Raw genomic sequence first — 16,495 nt, 5'->3', positions numbered from 1 at the left:
TGGAAATAGACCACATCCTCACACACATTCACACAAATGCAAATTGTGTTTATGTGAGTGTGTGTGTGTACGTTGTCTGATTCCGTTGAAGGGCTTTCTGGCCAAAAACTTACTTGTTTGGCATTCATGCCTATCTGTCACTCAGCATCTCCACTATGTGGTGAGTAGAGTCTATCCTATTCATAATATTGTCAGAATTTACTTTAGTTTACATTTCAACCCTATTTCCAAAGTTCTTCCACAAATCAACTCAAAGAATAAACACACATGTGACACATATACTCTTTCAAGTTACAATGACATTTACAGTCATAGAAGTATAATTCAACATAGTTTGCACAAGACTTTTGTATGCTTGCTCAGTCATCATATTGTTTTTGTATGTCATTCCCTTGACGCGATCTATCATTTACTTATCTTGTTCAACTATTGGTTGCTTAATCTAGCCTGGGGCTTCATACGGTCCCTAGTCAGTGATGTCAATCTTTCCTCCTTTGAATCAGTTTGGAAGCCAACATCATAGTCCCCATCCTTCTCAGTTTCTTGCAAAAAATAGAAATGGTTTCTTTTTATTGCTTTTAATAATGAAAGAGTAAGGTGAACTGCTCTCTCCTTTTCAAGGCTATATCTATGGAAATTCATGATCTTCTTAATTTAGGAAGATACGGTGCCCAGTGATTTTTGCATAATAGTATTGTTCACTCATTTGAGTTTCTTCTTCCCATTTTTGAGCAATCTTATCTTTGCCATGTCAGGCTGTAAATGATTTGGTATCATTGGTAACACCTTGTTTGTGCATCTTCCCATTGTAATTTATGCTGATGGAAGCTCACTGGAGGCAACACTTTGTGAAGTCCTGTAGTACTCATCTCTCTTCATTAGTCTCCATTAGTCTCTTATCTTCAAGAAATCCATTGCTTTGTATGCTTTACAGACCATTCTATTGCAGACAGGGCAAATTTGTATGCGAGTAACTTTCCAAAATGTGTCCTGTCGTCACTCACAACTTTCTCCAGTGTAGCATGATAGGGAAATATAGACTTTAGACATTTTATAACATCTGACTCATGTAAAGAATACAAAACACAATTTTTGGATACAAGAATACCTGTCAGTTGCAAACAATACCATTTGCCAGACAATTTGAATAAATAAGCTCCAACTCGCTGCATGATCATTTTGGAGATTGTGATGTTTGAGTCTAATGTGAATTCTTTGTTTCCGTAGTGCACTGTGGACATTGTCTTACTAATTCTCCAGTGTAAGGGAAAATTCTTGGCCACCATATTTATTCATATTGTTGCTCTGCATTTTTTAATTCCTTGGTGTCTTTCATGGGTTCTTATTAAGATATTATTTCATAATGCTCTGTACTAAATACAAATCAATCATCGTTTCATCAGTAAACCTATCTGTATTGAAGTTTCAGACTGACATTGCCAGTATTCCTGTATAACTGATACTTATCCAGCATACATAACAACAAAAACAATCAATTTTTGACAAGATACGAGGCATATTCAGAAAGTAGGGAACGTTTCCATCTGATGCCACTAGGTGCGCACTGATTGCGTATATTTTGGTATGTGCGTGCTTGGCAGCTCAGTCAGCATCCATCCGTGACAGTGGGAATAGTAGTAGTAGTAGTAGTAGTAGTTTATTCATCCAGAGACAATTTACATTGCATGGATTTCGTCAAAAAAATACATAGTATATATATACACACATATAGGGTGAACAATACTATACAAAATACAGATGTGCATAGTAGACTATGTAACATCAGACCACATTGAAATAGCATGTACAACTTTGATTATTTACATTGATGCATGAGAAAGACTTTTTACATGGAATACACAGTTGATATTTAGATATAACACATACAATTCTAGCACTTTTGTACATATTATTTATTTAGATCATAGCAACAGTCAGATAAAAATTACTATTGGCACAGAGTACATAAATATAATTGTTTAGTATGGAGCTATTCCAGGTATTCTTTTACACTATAATAGCAGTTGGTAATTAAAAATTTGAATACTGCTTCTTTAAATGAAGACAATTTTTTTATTTCTTTCATCTTTACCGGTAGTTTGTTATACAATCTACTTCCTTGTATGTTTGTTTGTTTCTGCGCCAAAGCCTTGTTAACTCTTTTTATATGAATGTCATTGCACTTTCTTGTGTTGTAAGTATGTAGATCCGAGTTGGATTGGAAATTGTTAATATTTCGTTTTACATTAATTACGCTTTTCTGTATATAGAGGCATGGTAGGGGTAGAATATTCAGCTGTTTAAATAATTGCTTTGAAGGAGTTAGCCTTGAACTTAATTACGCTTTTCTGTATATAGAGGCATGGTAGGGGTAGAATATTCAGCTGTTTAAATAATTGCTTTGAAGGAGTTAGCCTTGAACTGTTGGTAATTATTCTAACAGCTCGTTTTTGTAGAGTGAAGATGGTTTTGAGATTTTTCTTACTATGACCCAAGAAGATGAGGCCATAGGTAATAGCAGAATGTATATAAGCAAAGTAAACAGCTCTGCTACATTCCCTACTACATACAAAGCTAATAACGCGTAAAGCAAAGCAAGCAGAGCTTAACTTATGTGAGAGATATAGGATATGGGATTTCCAGTCTAAATTTTCATCTATATGTACACCTAAGAATTTTGTGGTAGCAACTCTCACAGTTACTTTATTTTGTATTCTGAGATCTAGATCAGAGTGTGACTTTGCTTTCCTGTAATGGATATAATTAGTTTTAGAGATATTTATGGTTAATTTGTTCACTTCAAACCAATTTTGCAAATATTCTATAACTCTGGTTGCAGATGTTGGCAATACCCGGTTTATGTCAGTTACTACAATGTTTGTGTCATCCGCAAACAGGGTTATATGAGTACCATTTACTGGAATCTTGATATCATTTATGTAAAGAAGAAATAGGAGAGGTCCTAGAACACTCCCCTGCGGTACCCCTATTGGCACAGTCTGAATATCCGATCTGTAAACAATACTTTGGTTTTTGCTGTTTGTTGTTGCAATTTCTACTACCTGTTTCCTATTATGGAGATATGACTGAAACCACTTTTTAGCTACTCCTCGTATACCGACATATTCTAATTTGTCTAGCAGGATATCATGTTGGACAGTATTGAATGCCATTGAGAGGTCCAAATTTATTCCTATTGTACTGTTGTTCTTATCTAGCCCCGTTACAATATTTTCAATGAATTGGGTGATGGCTGACTCTGTACTCATTCCTTTGTGGAAGCCGTGTTGGTTTACAGACAATAGATTGAATTTCTCGAGGTAATTTGTAATTCTGTTTTTCATGACTGTCTCTATTACTTTTGAAAATACCGATAATAAAGCTATTGGTCTATAGTTTCCCACTTCATGTATATTGCCCTTTTTATACAATGGTTTTACTTTTGCAATTTTTGATCGTTGTAGAAAGACACCTTCTGAAAATGATATGTTTATGATGTGTGAGAGTTGGTCTGATATGACACTAGCACATCTCATCATGACTGAGCAAGGTATCTCGTCAATCCCTGAGGACATTTTATTCTTCATTGTTTTTATTATTTGATTAACTTCCAATTTGTTTGTGGGAGGTAGCAATAATGAATTCACACTTTGTTCTTCTGGGACTGATGTTCTACTAATCTTAGGACAATTTTTATGCAGACTGATTGGACTATTTATGAAGTAGTCATTAACGTAATTTGCTAAAGTACGATTTCTGACTAGCACACCTTGATCATCTTTTAAAACAAAGTCATCTGAATTTCTAACATTTTTGCTTGGGCCTATTTCTTTTTTTACTACATTCCGTATAGCTTTTGATTTGTTTGCTGACCCAGCAATTACACTGTCATTGTGCATTGTCTTGGCTTTTTTGATCACCTTCCTGTAAATTTTCTTGTATGTCTTAACATAATCTGTGAAGTGTTCATCTTTGTTATCTTTTTTGAGTTGACTGATATGTTTTAGTGTTTGACTAGATACTCTAATAGCAGGTGTTATCCACTGGCTTGTGTTCCTAGGCATGACATTGATCTTTGTGAGCTTTTTGGGAAACACATCTCAAATAGGGACATGAATGTTCTAGAAAAAGCATTGAAAGATTCCTCGGTTGTAGTTTGTGCAAAGACATCTTCCCAGGTTTCATTAGCTAACAACTGGATGAAAGTATTTACTTTTTCTATATAGAAGTGCCTTTTGTATCCCCACTTATATTTTACTGCCTTGGGGATAGAGTAATTTATGTATGTTAAAAGTGTATTGTGATCTGAAAGACCTAAGTTTATGTTTAGTTGCTCAGTGATACCATTCTCCATATTTGAGAAAATATTGTCTAAAAGAGAAGATGACAGTTCTGTTATTCTGGTGGCATCTGTAAAGAGTGGTTTCATGTGGAAGCTGCTGAGTATACTCAAAAGCTGTCTTTTTTCATCACTTTCAATTAACAGGTTAATATTAAAATCTCCACATAAAAATAATTTCACTTCATTACTATAAAAAGTGTTTAATGCTGCTTCTATTTTTTTAAAGAATATGTTTTTGTCATCCAGTGGAGATCTATATACTGTAATGACAACTAGTTTTTCACTCTTCTCCTCAGTTTTTAACTCTATGGCATGTTTTTCTATATTTAGATGGTCCAATTCTGTTTTCACTTTGAACTGCAGTCCTACTCTAGAGTAAATGCATACCCCACCATTTTTAAAAACACTTCGGCAATAATGTGTTGCTAAATTAAACTTGCTTATATTTATGAGACTTAATTCACTAGCCTTTCACCAGTGTTCAGATAAACAAATACAAGAGACATCAGCAAGATTATTTAAAGCTACTTCTAGATCTAGTACTTTGTTTCTGAGACATTGAATATTCTGACTCATTATCCTGACTGTTTTGCAAGTATTTTTTCTTTTGCTGCTTTTTCCATAGTAGTTGTGACTTATCTGCAAATTTTCTTGCTGATTTGTCACAATCTTTTCCATTTCTTTGTCTGAAGCCATACAAAATCCTTATTTAATGATATAGATGTACCTTGTCTTTGACTCCTCCTTAGGCAGTGTTGTGTTGCTGCAACTGTTGTTGATGGTTTTGTTGCTGCTGCTACTGTTGTTGTTGGTTCAGTTGCTGCTGCTGTTGTTGCTGCTGGTGCTTCTGTGGCCGGAGGTGGTGGTGGTGGTAATGGTAGTGGATGTGGTGGTGGTGCTGACAGCATTCTTCGTGCTGTTGGTTCAGTAGTAGGTTCCTCTGTTGCTACTGTTTTTTGGATGGTCCATTTGCGTGCTGCTCCTGTTTTGCAGGTGTTTCTGCTATTGGAGATTTATACCATCCCAGTTCAGTGGCTGTCACTTTGTAATTGCATTTAATTTCTTCCCTTATTAAGTTTCCTAACCTGGCCTTTCCATTTCTGTTAAGGTGAAGCCCATGTTTCGTAAAACATTCTCTGTCAAGTGTTCTTGAGTCAATTAATTTCACATTGCTGAATAGCCTACAACTACTTTTAAGTTTCGCATTAATTCTGTGAATTTCCTTATTCACACATGACCATTCAGGTAAATCATGCCTGTGTGTCTGGTTTTTTTTATATATATATATATATATATATATATATATATATATATATATATATATATATATATATATATATATATATATATATATATATATATATATATATTCGAATTTGGAATGTGTGCTGCAATTGAAAACCTCACCAGTTGTGAGGTGTAGTCTGTGTTACGGTTTTTGTTGGCAAAAAACCTAAAACCTATAGAAATTTATCGTGAACTGTGCGAAATGTACGGAAACAGCGTAATGAGTGAATGTTCCATCTTTAAACAGTGCATTCGGTTTAAAAATGGCCGAACCAACGTTCATGGTGAACATAAAAGTGGACGCCCGAGCATTGTGACTGACAACCTTGTCGCTAAAGTTGATGAAATGACTCATGGAAACCGTCGCTTCACAATAACAGAGCTTTTGCTTTCTTTTCCACAGGTTTCATGGATTTTTTTTTTTTGTTGGAAATTGTCACTCAAAAGCTAGGCTACCACAAATTTTGTGCTTAATGGGTGCCCAAAATGCTTACAGGGCACTGTAAAGAACAGCAAATGGGGGCAATGTTGACATTTCTGGAGGCCTACCACAAAGATGGTGATTCAGTACTGGATTGAATCGTAGCACACAAGGTGCCCCCAAAAACCAAGAAAATGTTTGCAAACCTTGTCAACAAGGAAGTTGGTAGTGACAGTGTTTTGTGATAGACAAGGTGTGCTTCTTATAGATGTTCTTGAATGTGGAGCAACCATAAACTCTGCCCGGTACTGTCTAACTTTGCAGAGCCTTAGAAGAGCGGTTCAAAACAAACACTGAGGAAAGCTGATATCAAAAATTTTGTTTTTGCACAGCAATGGCCGACCTCACATGGCAAACCACACTATGGAACTCCCTAATTCATTCAAATGGGAAATTTTCCCTCATCTGCCCTACAGCCTCGATCTTGCACCAAGCAACTTCCACTTGTTTCTCAAGATGAAGAACTGGCTTGCAATGCAGCACTTTGATGACGATGTAGAAATCCAGGCAGGTGTGACTCACTGGCTTTTGCAGAATTTTATGACAAAGGTCTTTCCAAGCTTGTCCTCAATGTGTTTGGTGACAATGTGGAAAAGTAGTATGTCAGTCGCTCTTTCTGATGTATGTAATAAAATGTATTTCTCATACTTAGTTTTTTTTTTTTTTTAATGCCAAAATGTTCCCTACTTTCTAAATAGCCCTCGGTAAATTACGAGGACTATTTAGAAAGTAGGGAATGCCTAGATAAAAGAATCTGCTCACCAAGCAGTTACAGAACACCCACATAAAAGAAGGTTGTAATTAGGCAAGCTTTTGGAGCCAGTAGCTCCTTCCTCAGGCAGAAGGGTTGAAGGGGAAGGAAGAAGAGTGAAGGAAAAGGACTGGAGAGGTCTAGAAAAAGGGTTAGATTGCAGGGAAAGTCACCCAGAACTGCAGGTCAGGGGAGACTTACTGCATAGGATGAGAAGGAATGACTGATTGCTGTGGACTGCTTCAGACAAGATTTGAAAACCTGCATATTACCCTGTCTTCCACCTATAAGCTCCCAGGCTTTCCGATCTTGTCTGATGCAGTCTCCAACAATCAGTCTTTCCTTCTCATCCTGTGTGTTAAGTCTCCCCTGACCCACAGTTCTGAGTGCTTTTCAGAAAATCTACCCCTTTTCCTAGACCTCTCCAGTCCTTTTCCTTCACCTCCCATTCCTTCCCCCTTCAACTGTTCTGCCTGAAGAAGGAGCCACTGGCTCCGAAAGCATGCCTAATTACAACCCTCTTTTATGTGGGTGTTCTGCTGCCACTAGGTGAGTAGGTTTTTTTATCTATCCAATTGAATTATTTTATCCAGCACACATTTAGTTCTGTAATCTTGTAAATGCTTGGTGTTTGGATTTAATTGCTGGCCTTGAGTAATCTCTTAAAGTCTCTAGTTCATTGCAGAAAATATTAGTGGTTACCAAATTTACATGAGCCATGACTTCTCATTTCAAATGTTCATCAGTTTCTTCAGTGCATTACAATGGTTTTCATGATAAGATGTCTGCTGCTTCTAGCTCCTTTCTTGGAATGATATGAATTTTGTAGAAGTATCATATTTGGTGAATTCTTTTGAATGAGTTTTGGTGTAGTATCATCCAAATCTTTTGTGCTCAATATCACAACAAGAAGCTTCTGATCTGTCTCTAATGTGAATGTGTATAGGAGTTATGAGAATGATACTTGCTACTCACAATATAGTGGAGATGCTGATTAGAGATAGGCACAACAAAAAGACTGTCAGAGAACAAGGTTTCAGCCAACAAGGCCTTTGTCAGACACATGTCTGTGTCATACATACATATATTCAAGCAAATGCAACTCACACACACATGACTGCTGAGGTCACACTCGCCATATAACGGAGATGCAGGGCAATGTGGCCCAGGAGTCAGGAGTCAGAGATTGCGGTCATGTGTGTGTGTGTGTGTGTGTGTGTGTGTGTGTGTGTGTGTTTGGCTGCTGAGGTCACACTCACCATATAGCAGAGATGCAGGGCAGTGTGGCCTCAGCAGCCAGAGATTGCGTTCATGTGCATGTGAGTTTTGTGTGTGTGTGTGTTTTGTCTATCTCTGACAAAGGCCTTATTGGCCAAAAGCTCACTCTCTGACAGTCTTTTTGTTGTGCCTATCTGAAACTCAGCATCTCCACATATGGTGTGAAGCAACTATCCCTTTCATAATATTGTTACATTCCATCCATTGTTGTATAGGAGTCAGTTTATTTGTAATTTACTTACCCAGAATCTTACTATCCTTCTTTATTTTTTTAATTACTAAAATTACTACCGTACCCTCCTTTATCTTTCTTTTTAAACAGATCATCTGATGATGAATTGGTAATAAGCCAAAACCAATAATGACCTGAGGCTGAAATAGATAATTAAAAAATAAGTTTTCCCTAAGGCAAAATGCCTATAGTTTTCATAAATCGAGGGCATCTGTATTTGGTTGTTTATGAGTATGTGTAACTTTTCTGCCATTATGTCTAAGTAATCATTGTATTTGGCAGCCAGTGATTTGAAAGTGCCACCTTGCCATTTCCTGGAGGCACAACTTCAATTGGAAGACCATTTATGTTTGTTTCTTGTTTGATAATCTTCAGAATCATTTTTACCTTATTCTTCTAATTTTCTTTTTAACGTAGTATGCGAATTCCACTTTGAGCATAGTGCATGAATTGCACATTTGTAGTAACAGACTGGAGGGTTTTGCAATACTGGTGACCTTGAATACAGCCTGTCATCTGAATTAAGTACAGCTCTCTCTCTCTAAGAGAAGTTACTTTCATCCAAGGAGTTGTCCATCAATTATCCTTGCTTCTTTTTGATGTTACCTTTATTTCTTGAAAAAGAAAACAGGACTTGAAGTACTGTAGGAATATGTTTAAGGAAGGGTTGAATTTTCCATCTACACTGCCTACTTTATAAATTTCTTGTCTACATGTTTCCCATAAGTTCTGTAAGCATTGTGACTAACTCATTGTTTATGATTCTGTGATACAGTAGTTTCACGTCACTGTCATACTAAGATAGACCATTGCATATTGCTTTAAACCACTGTAGGTTTTGGGGCTAAAAACAAATTGTCAATGACTGTTGAACAATGTCCTCCAATCTACATAGGGATTTTTTTACTGTAATGTGGATTATTGTTATTGATTACCTTGCAAAGATTAAAACAGTAACTGGAAGATACCACTTAAATCCTGTCAACCAAAAGCTTATATGAAGTGAGGACTGGAGCACAAAAGAAAAAGAATAACCTTTAATCAGAACGCTTTGTAAATCTAAAAACTCAGGCATTTACAGTATAGATGATTGGGAAGTCACCATATTCATGACATTTGCACATACTCCATGCCCAAACCAAATTTTTGTCTGTAAAATGTTTTGAGCCCAATAAATAGGTTAAGACAACCATAAATGAGTAGTTTCTAGTACTTTGTGAATTGCAGTTCAAGAATGGAATCTTCTCATTGGAAAACCACTGGAAAAAATGCATTGACCTAAAAGATGATCTCCAAAATAAATATGTGTATTTATGTTTGCTCATGAGAGAATACAAGATTCTTTTCATCCAAGCAGGTACTTAATGCAAGTACCATTCTATAATGTAGGGCATGGAGTTCTGAAGACTCTTATTCCTTTAATAAAAAATAATAATTAAATTTTGAGACATCCAGTGAACACAAATGTTTGAATTAATAGAAGGTAACTGATTACTAGTGGGTTTACAGAAGGTAAAAAAAGTATTATGTAACAGCTTTTAATTCAGCAGTAGGTGAGTAGTATGCAAGAAGATTTAGTGATTGAAGTTTTAACACAACTTCAGAGTTCACTATATGTATGTTCTTCATCACAAACATTTGATGTAAACCGAGTGGAACCAGGAAGTTAAAAAGACTACATTTGACATCTGTAGCAGTAATTACTACAGTGCAATGCCATAATCCAATTTTTATACCACAAAAATAAATTCATCATCTCCTAGCTCTACACATGCATACGCAACACTCATATTAGTACAACTAAAAAAAAAAGTGGACTGATAACATCTGTATGTGCTGAGTCTTAGATTTAGTAATCAGAGCTATGGTACTAAAACTCATCATGCCAGTCCAAAGTTTTGTTTACATCTATCCCTCTTGTTAGTGTCTAATAGAAATGTAGAGACCTGGCCATCAATATGTGTGTCCGATTCTGTCTAGAGTCTACCAAATCTGAAGTCACCAGATGTTGAAGAATCATGGAAATAATGTATGAATGCAGAATGGAAATAGTTCAAGAAAACTGGCTGTAGATGAGCCAGGATTTTGAACAACCATTTCCATCCCATTAGATGATAGTTTCTCTTGTACCCTACTATGTTTATTAATTGGAATTATCTTTTGATCTCTTTTTACTTGCTTTGTTGATTGATTTGGGAGAGGGGGCCAAACAGATCATTGGTCCCATCGGATTAGGGAAGGATGAGGAAGGAAGTTGGTTGTGCCCTGTCAAAGGAAACATCTCTACATCTACATCCATACTCCGCAAGCCACCTGACGGTGTTTGGCGGAGGGTACTTTGAGTACCTCTATCAGCTCACCCTTCTATTCCAGTCTCGTATTGTTCGTGAAAAGAAAGATTGTCGGTATGCCTCTGTGTGGGCTCTAATCTCTCCAATTTTATCCTCATGGTCTCTTCGAGAGATATATGTAGGAGGGAGCAATATACTGATAGACTCCTCGGTGAAGGTATGTTCTCGAAACTTCAACAAAAGCCCGTACCGAGCTACTGAGCATCTCTCCTGCAGAGTCTTCCACTGGAGTTTATCTATCATCTCCGTAATGCTTTCACGATTACTAAATGATCCTGTAATGAAGTGCGCTGAAGCAATTTAGGGAAATTACAGAAAACCTGAATCAGGATGGCCTGACCTGGGTTTGAACCGTCATCCTCCCAAATGTGAGTCCAATGTGGTAACCACTGCACCACCTCACTCAGTTTTCCTTCTTGTTCACGGTTATTGTTTTCAGCAGTTCCGGATCTTCTGTCTGTTCAACAGCAGTGTCATATAATACAGCAATACTGAGATTTTGTCCATTCTGCTGTGTTCTGCATTCCTTGAAATGCAGTTGACGTCCTTGTGTTTGCATCTGCTTTTGTATACCACTTTGAAATTGTAATCCTGAAGGTTCAGTGCCCATCTCACCATTTGACCTGACGGATTCTTCAGGCTATACAACCAGGATGGAGAATGGTGGTCCATCACAACAGTGAATGGTTTGCCAATTAAGTCTGACTGGAACTTGTTAATGGCCCAAACAGCTGCAAGACACATTCCTAGGTTGTAGAGTGGTTTATCTTGGAGAATACTCTGGAAGCATAAGCTATCACCTTTATAGCACCTTCCTCAATTTGCACTAGAACTGCATCTATCCCATAATTGCTAGCATTGATATGAAGTTCTGTCTTGGCACTCTCATCATACAACATGAGGACTGGAGAAGAATTAGCACCCATTTAAAAACGAAGGGAAGATCTTTCTCACACCTCGTTCTGGTAAAATTTAGTGTCTCTGGCAGTAGTTCTTGCAAGGACATTCCTTAGTATATCACACTAGCCAGCGATGTTAACCACTATGCCACACAGCATGCAGCACATATTGTGGCAATGTGGTAATGAAAAAGTTCTGGTAGAATGTATTTAATTTAATGAATAATGGTAACAACTCACTTAATTGTAAGGGCACTGATTCATTAAAAGGCACGTAAACAAGACCAAGAACTTTGCTAGCTTTTGTAGGAATTCTTTTTGAGACATAAAGTCACACACACACTTCTGAGTGCTAAATTGTGCCAGCAATGCAGTTTGATTGGGGTGAAGGCTTGTGTCTGGTGGAGTGGGTGAGAGGAAAAAGAAGGTGGGGAAAGGGAGGGTTGGAAAAGGGTGCTGTTAACTGGGAGAGAGAGGCAGTAGGTGTTTGGGATATGAATCCTGGAGGGAAGAGCAACAGGTGCGTAGGGCAGGAATGTGGGACCAACAGAGGTGAGCTCCTTTTGGCCAGAGGCAGGAGGAGTTGAAGACAGCATGTGATGACATGGAGGAGTGGAAATAGGAGGGAGAGAGAGAACAGAGAAGGGGGAGACTGTGGTTGTGGATGGAGGATGAGTTTGGGTCCTATTGTGGTGTGAAGAGAGATGTGGGTCTGGGAATAGCATGTAGACTGTGGTCAGGACAACTGCAGGACAGAAGGATGGGTTGTAGTGACAGTTCTCATACGCATAACTCAGGGAAACTGTTCCTATGAGTAAGAGGGATCCAGATGTCACGAATTGTAAAGCTGGCACTGAAGTTGAGTGTGTTGTGTTTAGGGAAATGTTTTGCCACTGGTTGGTGAATTCTGTTCTTCTCCAGTTTGTTGATGGTCATTCATTCTCACTGGAAATATACTGGTGGTTACACTCACATAAAAGATTGTGCAGATTTGTTTTCACATATGGCCCTGCTTTCAATGACATATGTGTCCTGGGACTGAAATATGATGTGGTGGGTGAGCATGACAGGTCACGCATCTGAGACTTGCCTGTAGATATGACCCAAGTGGAAGGAGATTTGAAGTAGGCATAGCATAATGAAAGACCAGGATATTTTGTAGCCTAAGTTGAGTGGGTAATTGAAGTTATTTTTAAATTAATGGTTGGTAATTTATTTTCGTATAATTGACATTAAGACCTAGTTAATATCCGAAAAGCTTGAATTAGTTTATAACATGCACGGTCAATGAAGAACGCCAAACTTATTTTGAAGCGTCTATGTACATTTCTATGTCCTATTTTATATTGTAGGTAGTAGTTAAAGTTTTGAGTTCAGAGAATATATCCTTCACATACTGTTTCAGTGTCATAGACCCTGTATGAAAATTGCATTCATGTGCTGTATTATAACCATAAATGTCACAGTTAGACTTGAAAAAATTATCGTGATTACTGTGATAAATATGCAAATACTAAAATGTTGTTGTTGTGGTCTTCAGTCCTGAGACTGGTTTGATGCAGCTCTCCATGCTACTCTATCCTGTGTAAGCTTCTTCATCTCCCAGTACTTACTGCAGCCTACATCCTTCTGAATCTGCTTAATGTATTCATCTCTTGGTCTCCCTCTACAATTTTTACCCTCCACGCTGCCCTCCAGTACTAAATTGGTGATCCCTTGATGCCTCAGAACATGTCCTACCAACTGATTCCTTCTTCTAGTCAAGTTGTGCCACAAACTCCTCTTCTCCCCAACCCTATTCAGTACCTCCTCATTAGTTACATGATCTACCCATCTAATCTTCAGCATTCTTCTGTAGCACCACATTTCGAAAGCTTCTATTCTATTCTTGTCTAAACTATTTATCGTCCATGTTTCACTTCCATACATCGCTACACTCCATACAAATACTTTCAAAAATGACTTCCTGACACTTAAATCAATACTCGATGTTAACAAATTTCTCTTCTTCAGAAAGCGTTCACTATGCTGTTGGTAGTAGCTTACCCACACTCCTATTTTTTTTTATTCATTATTAAACCTACTCCTGCATTACCCCTATTTGATTTTGTATTTATAACCCTGTATTCACCTGACCAAAAGTCTTGTTCCTCCTGCCACCGAACTTCACTAATTCTGACTATATCTAACTTTAACCTATTCATTTCCCTTTTTAAATTTTCTAACCTATCTGCCCAATTAAGGGATCTGACATTCCACGCTCCGATCTGTAGAACACCAGTTTTCTTTCTCCTGATAACGATGTCCTCTTGAGTAGTCCCTGCCCGGAGATCCGAATGGGGGACTATTTTACCTCCGGAATATTTTACCCAAGAGGATGCCATTATCATTTAATCATACAGTAAAGCTGCATGCCCTTGGGAAAAATTACGGCTGTAGTTTCCCCTGCTTTCAGCCGTTCGCAGTACAACAACAGCAAGGCCGTTTTGGTTAGCGTTACAAGGCCAGATCAGTCAATCATCCAGACTGTTGCCCCTGCAACTACTGAAAAGGCTGCTGCCCCTCTTCAGGAGCCACACGTTTGTCTGGCCTCTCAACAGATACCCCTCCATTGTGGTTGCACCTATGGTACGGCTATCTGTATCGTTGAGGCATGCAAGCCTCCCCACCAACGGCAAGGTCCATGGTTCATAGGGGGGGAATACTAGAATAAAAATTAGTTATTTGGACATGGAGGCTCCTGCAGATTGAGATTACAATAGTTATTTCTCTCTAATAAGGATCATTCAAGTATTAAATTCTCTGAATACTGTTATGGTTTGATTTACAGAAAGTTAAATGTGTATTTTTTGATTTAATTGTGCATACCTCTTTCATGTCTATGTAAAGAATACAGTAAATTGCATATTCAGAAGATCATGTAGATATAGTTTTTTTCTTCTTCTTTTTCTTCCAGCATGCATGGATTTGGTTATTGTGGCTGTTTTCTCAAACTTGGATTACGATTCACCTGTGGTCACCCCAATGCAAACGTCTTTCACCAACAGACAGGTTATTTGTGACTCCTATGTATAACTCACTGCTCATTGATCAATCTTTGGCATTAAACAGAAGGCGAGATGATACAAATATGCAAGTGATTGAGGTAAAGCTGAATTTATATGCATAGCTAAAAGAAGACTGTTTGCATTTTATTTTCATAACATTCTGTACTTTGTGCTAAAAGCATCTAAAAAATTGCAGCCCGATATCTTTGCTGATGATGAACTTGATGATGCACATATCACAGAGAAAGAGGTGCTTGGGCCTTCTGATGAGGTTACTCGAATTTATGCTTGTGCTACCATGTGGCATGAAACAAGAGATGAAATGCTTGAGATGTTGAAATCTGTTTTTCGTATGGATATAGATCAATCAGCTCGGAGACTGGCAAGAAAATACTTTGGTATTGACGATCCTGACTACTATGAATTTGAAAGTAAGTAAGGCCTGTGAATTGTTATCAGTGATTCAGTTAAATGGCATGGCCAACAACATGTTTAATTTATTAGTGTTAAGGAGAAGACAAAAGTGCAAAACTAATTTAAATCTATTTATTGTAAATTCCCTACTCTCTATTAACAATAAAACGAAAACTCCTTTGTCCAATGCATCCAAATGGAAACAGATTCTTGTGCACTTTAGTACAGAATGAATGAGAGTAAGTGCAACAATAAACTACAACTTATTTGTATTCTTACTGTGGTCTGGTCATTGTTTTACTTGAGCAGTGTATAGTAATTTGAATTCCACAGCTTTCGTGCTTGGTTCCTAATACATGATTAGGCTGGGTTAATGTAAATAATTATAAGATTTCATTTCCAAATTCCATTTCTACAAGCTTGTTTTTTTCACATAATTCACAATACAATTTCCAAGACCAGTAGGAAAATAGAAAATGTCCTATATTTTCAACATTCTGATAGAGAAAGACACTACGAGGGTCTCCCAACTACTTGCTGCTATGAAATTCACATTAGTACTGGGTGCAACTGGACATTGTTAATGCCAAAACAAAAACTGACACAACTGCATGTTTTATTACTATGTTAAGTGAAGAAATTTACAGGCTCTTAAGATATTGTTACCTTACTTTTATTTTACACAAAGTAACCTTTCAATTAGGGAGAAAACCGGGAAAAACCAGGGATATTTTTAGAATTCCGGGCATTTTTCATTGTTTTACTTTTCAGTTAAATTTTTGTAATTTTGACTGGTACGAACCGATACTCTAACAAAGGATGTTATTGTATCCCGCTATTGCAGAATAATAATTCAACAACAACGCATAAACAAGAGAAAAAAAAAAACGAAAATAACTTAAATTGAAAAGGAAATGCGCCATATACAACAACGATACACAGTGCTCATGCAAGTGCCTGTCAATTGAAAATGTGTCGAAGGCTTTAGGAAGACTATGCAGTGCTTCATAACAACAAATTGCCTCCAATGAACATGAAGTCGCAACTGTTTACATAGATTCTCCCTCTTCTGGCAACAGGAATGTGGCTGTTGGCTGTGCAAGCAGTCGCAACAAGCAGCTAGATGCTACCGGGAAAAGGGGGTGCCAAATTCATATTCTTGAGGAAAAAAACTTGTTTCACAAAGCACCTAGCATCCAGCGCACGTTTGTCTATCGATTATTCATATGATTTTGAAACGCTTCCCTGTTGGTTTTTGAGCATTTTTGAACACATTTTAAGTTGATTTCTGAATGAATCAGAAGTTGACTTTTGAATGCATGCGTAGTGTATGTGAAGTCACTATCAGGAGAATCCTCATCACATCTAGAAATAAACTTTCCGCAGACAAAAGTTCTATTCTGGAAGTAACGG

At 37.4% G+C, this 16,495-nt stretch overlaps 1 protein-coding gene across 1 annotated transcript in view; it reads left to right on the top strand.

Annotated features, from left to right (window-relative positions):
* LOC124615848 (chitin synthase chs-2-like) overlaps window positions 1-16,495 on the top strand; it is a 231,621-nt gene that overhangs the window by 79,060 nt on the left and 136,066 nt on the right. Inside the window, exons 8-9 of the mRNA XM_047144001.1 lie at window positions 14,578-14,766; window positions 14,865-15,099. Of these exons, the coding sequence (XP_046999957.1) occupies window positions 14,578-14,766; window positions 14,865-15,099 (424 nt within the window). The remainder of the gene's footprint in view (window positions 1-14,577; window positions 14,767-14,864; window positions 15,100-16,495) is intronic.

The sequence above is a fragment of the Schistocerca americana genome, chromosome 5, assembly GCF_021461395.2.
Source record: "Schistocerca americana isolate TAMUIC-IGC-003095 chromosome 5, iqSchAmer2.1, whole genome shotgun sequence".
NCBI classification, from domain to species: domain Eukaryota; kingdom Metazoa; phylum Arthropoda; class Insecta; order Orthoptera; family Acrididae; genus Schistocerca; species Schistocerca americana.
The sequence above is the reverse complement of the archived record's forward strand: the minus strand, read 5'-3'. Positions and strand labels throughout refer to the sequence as shown.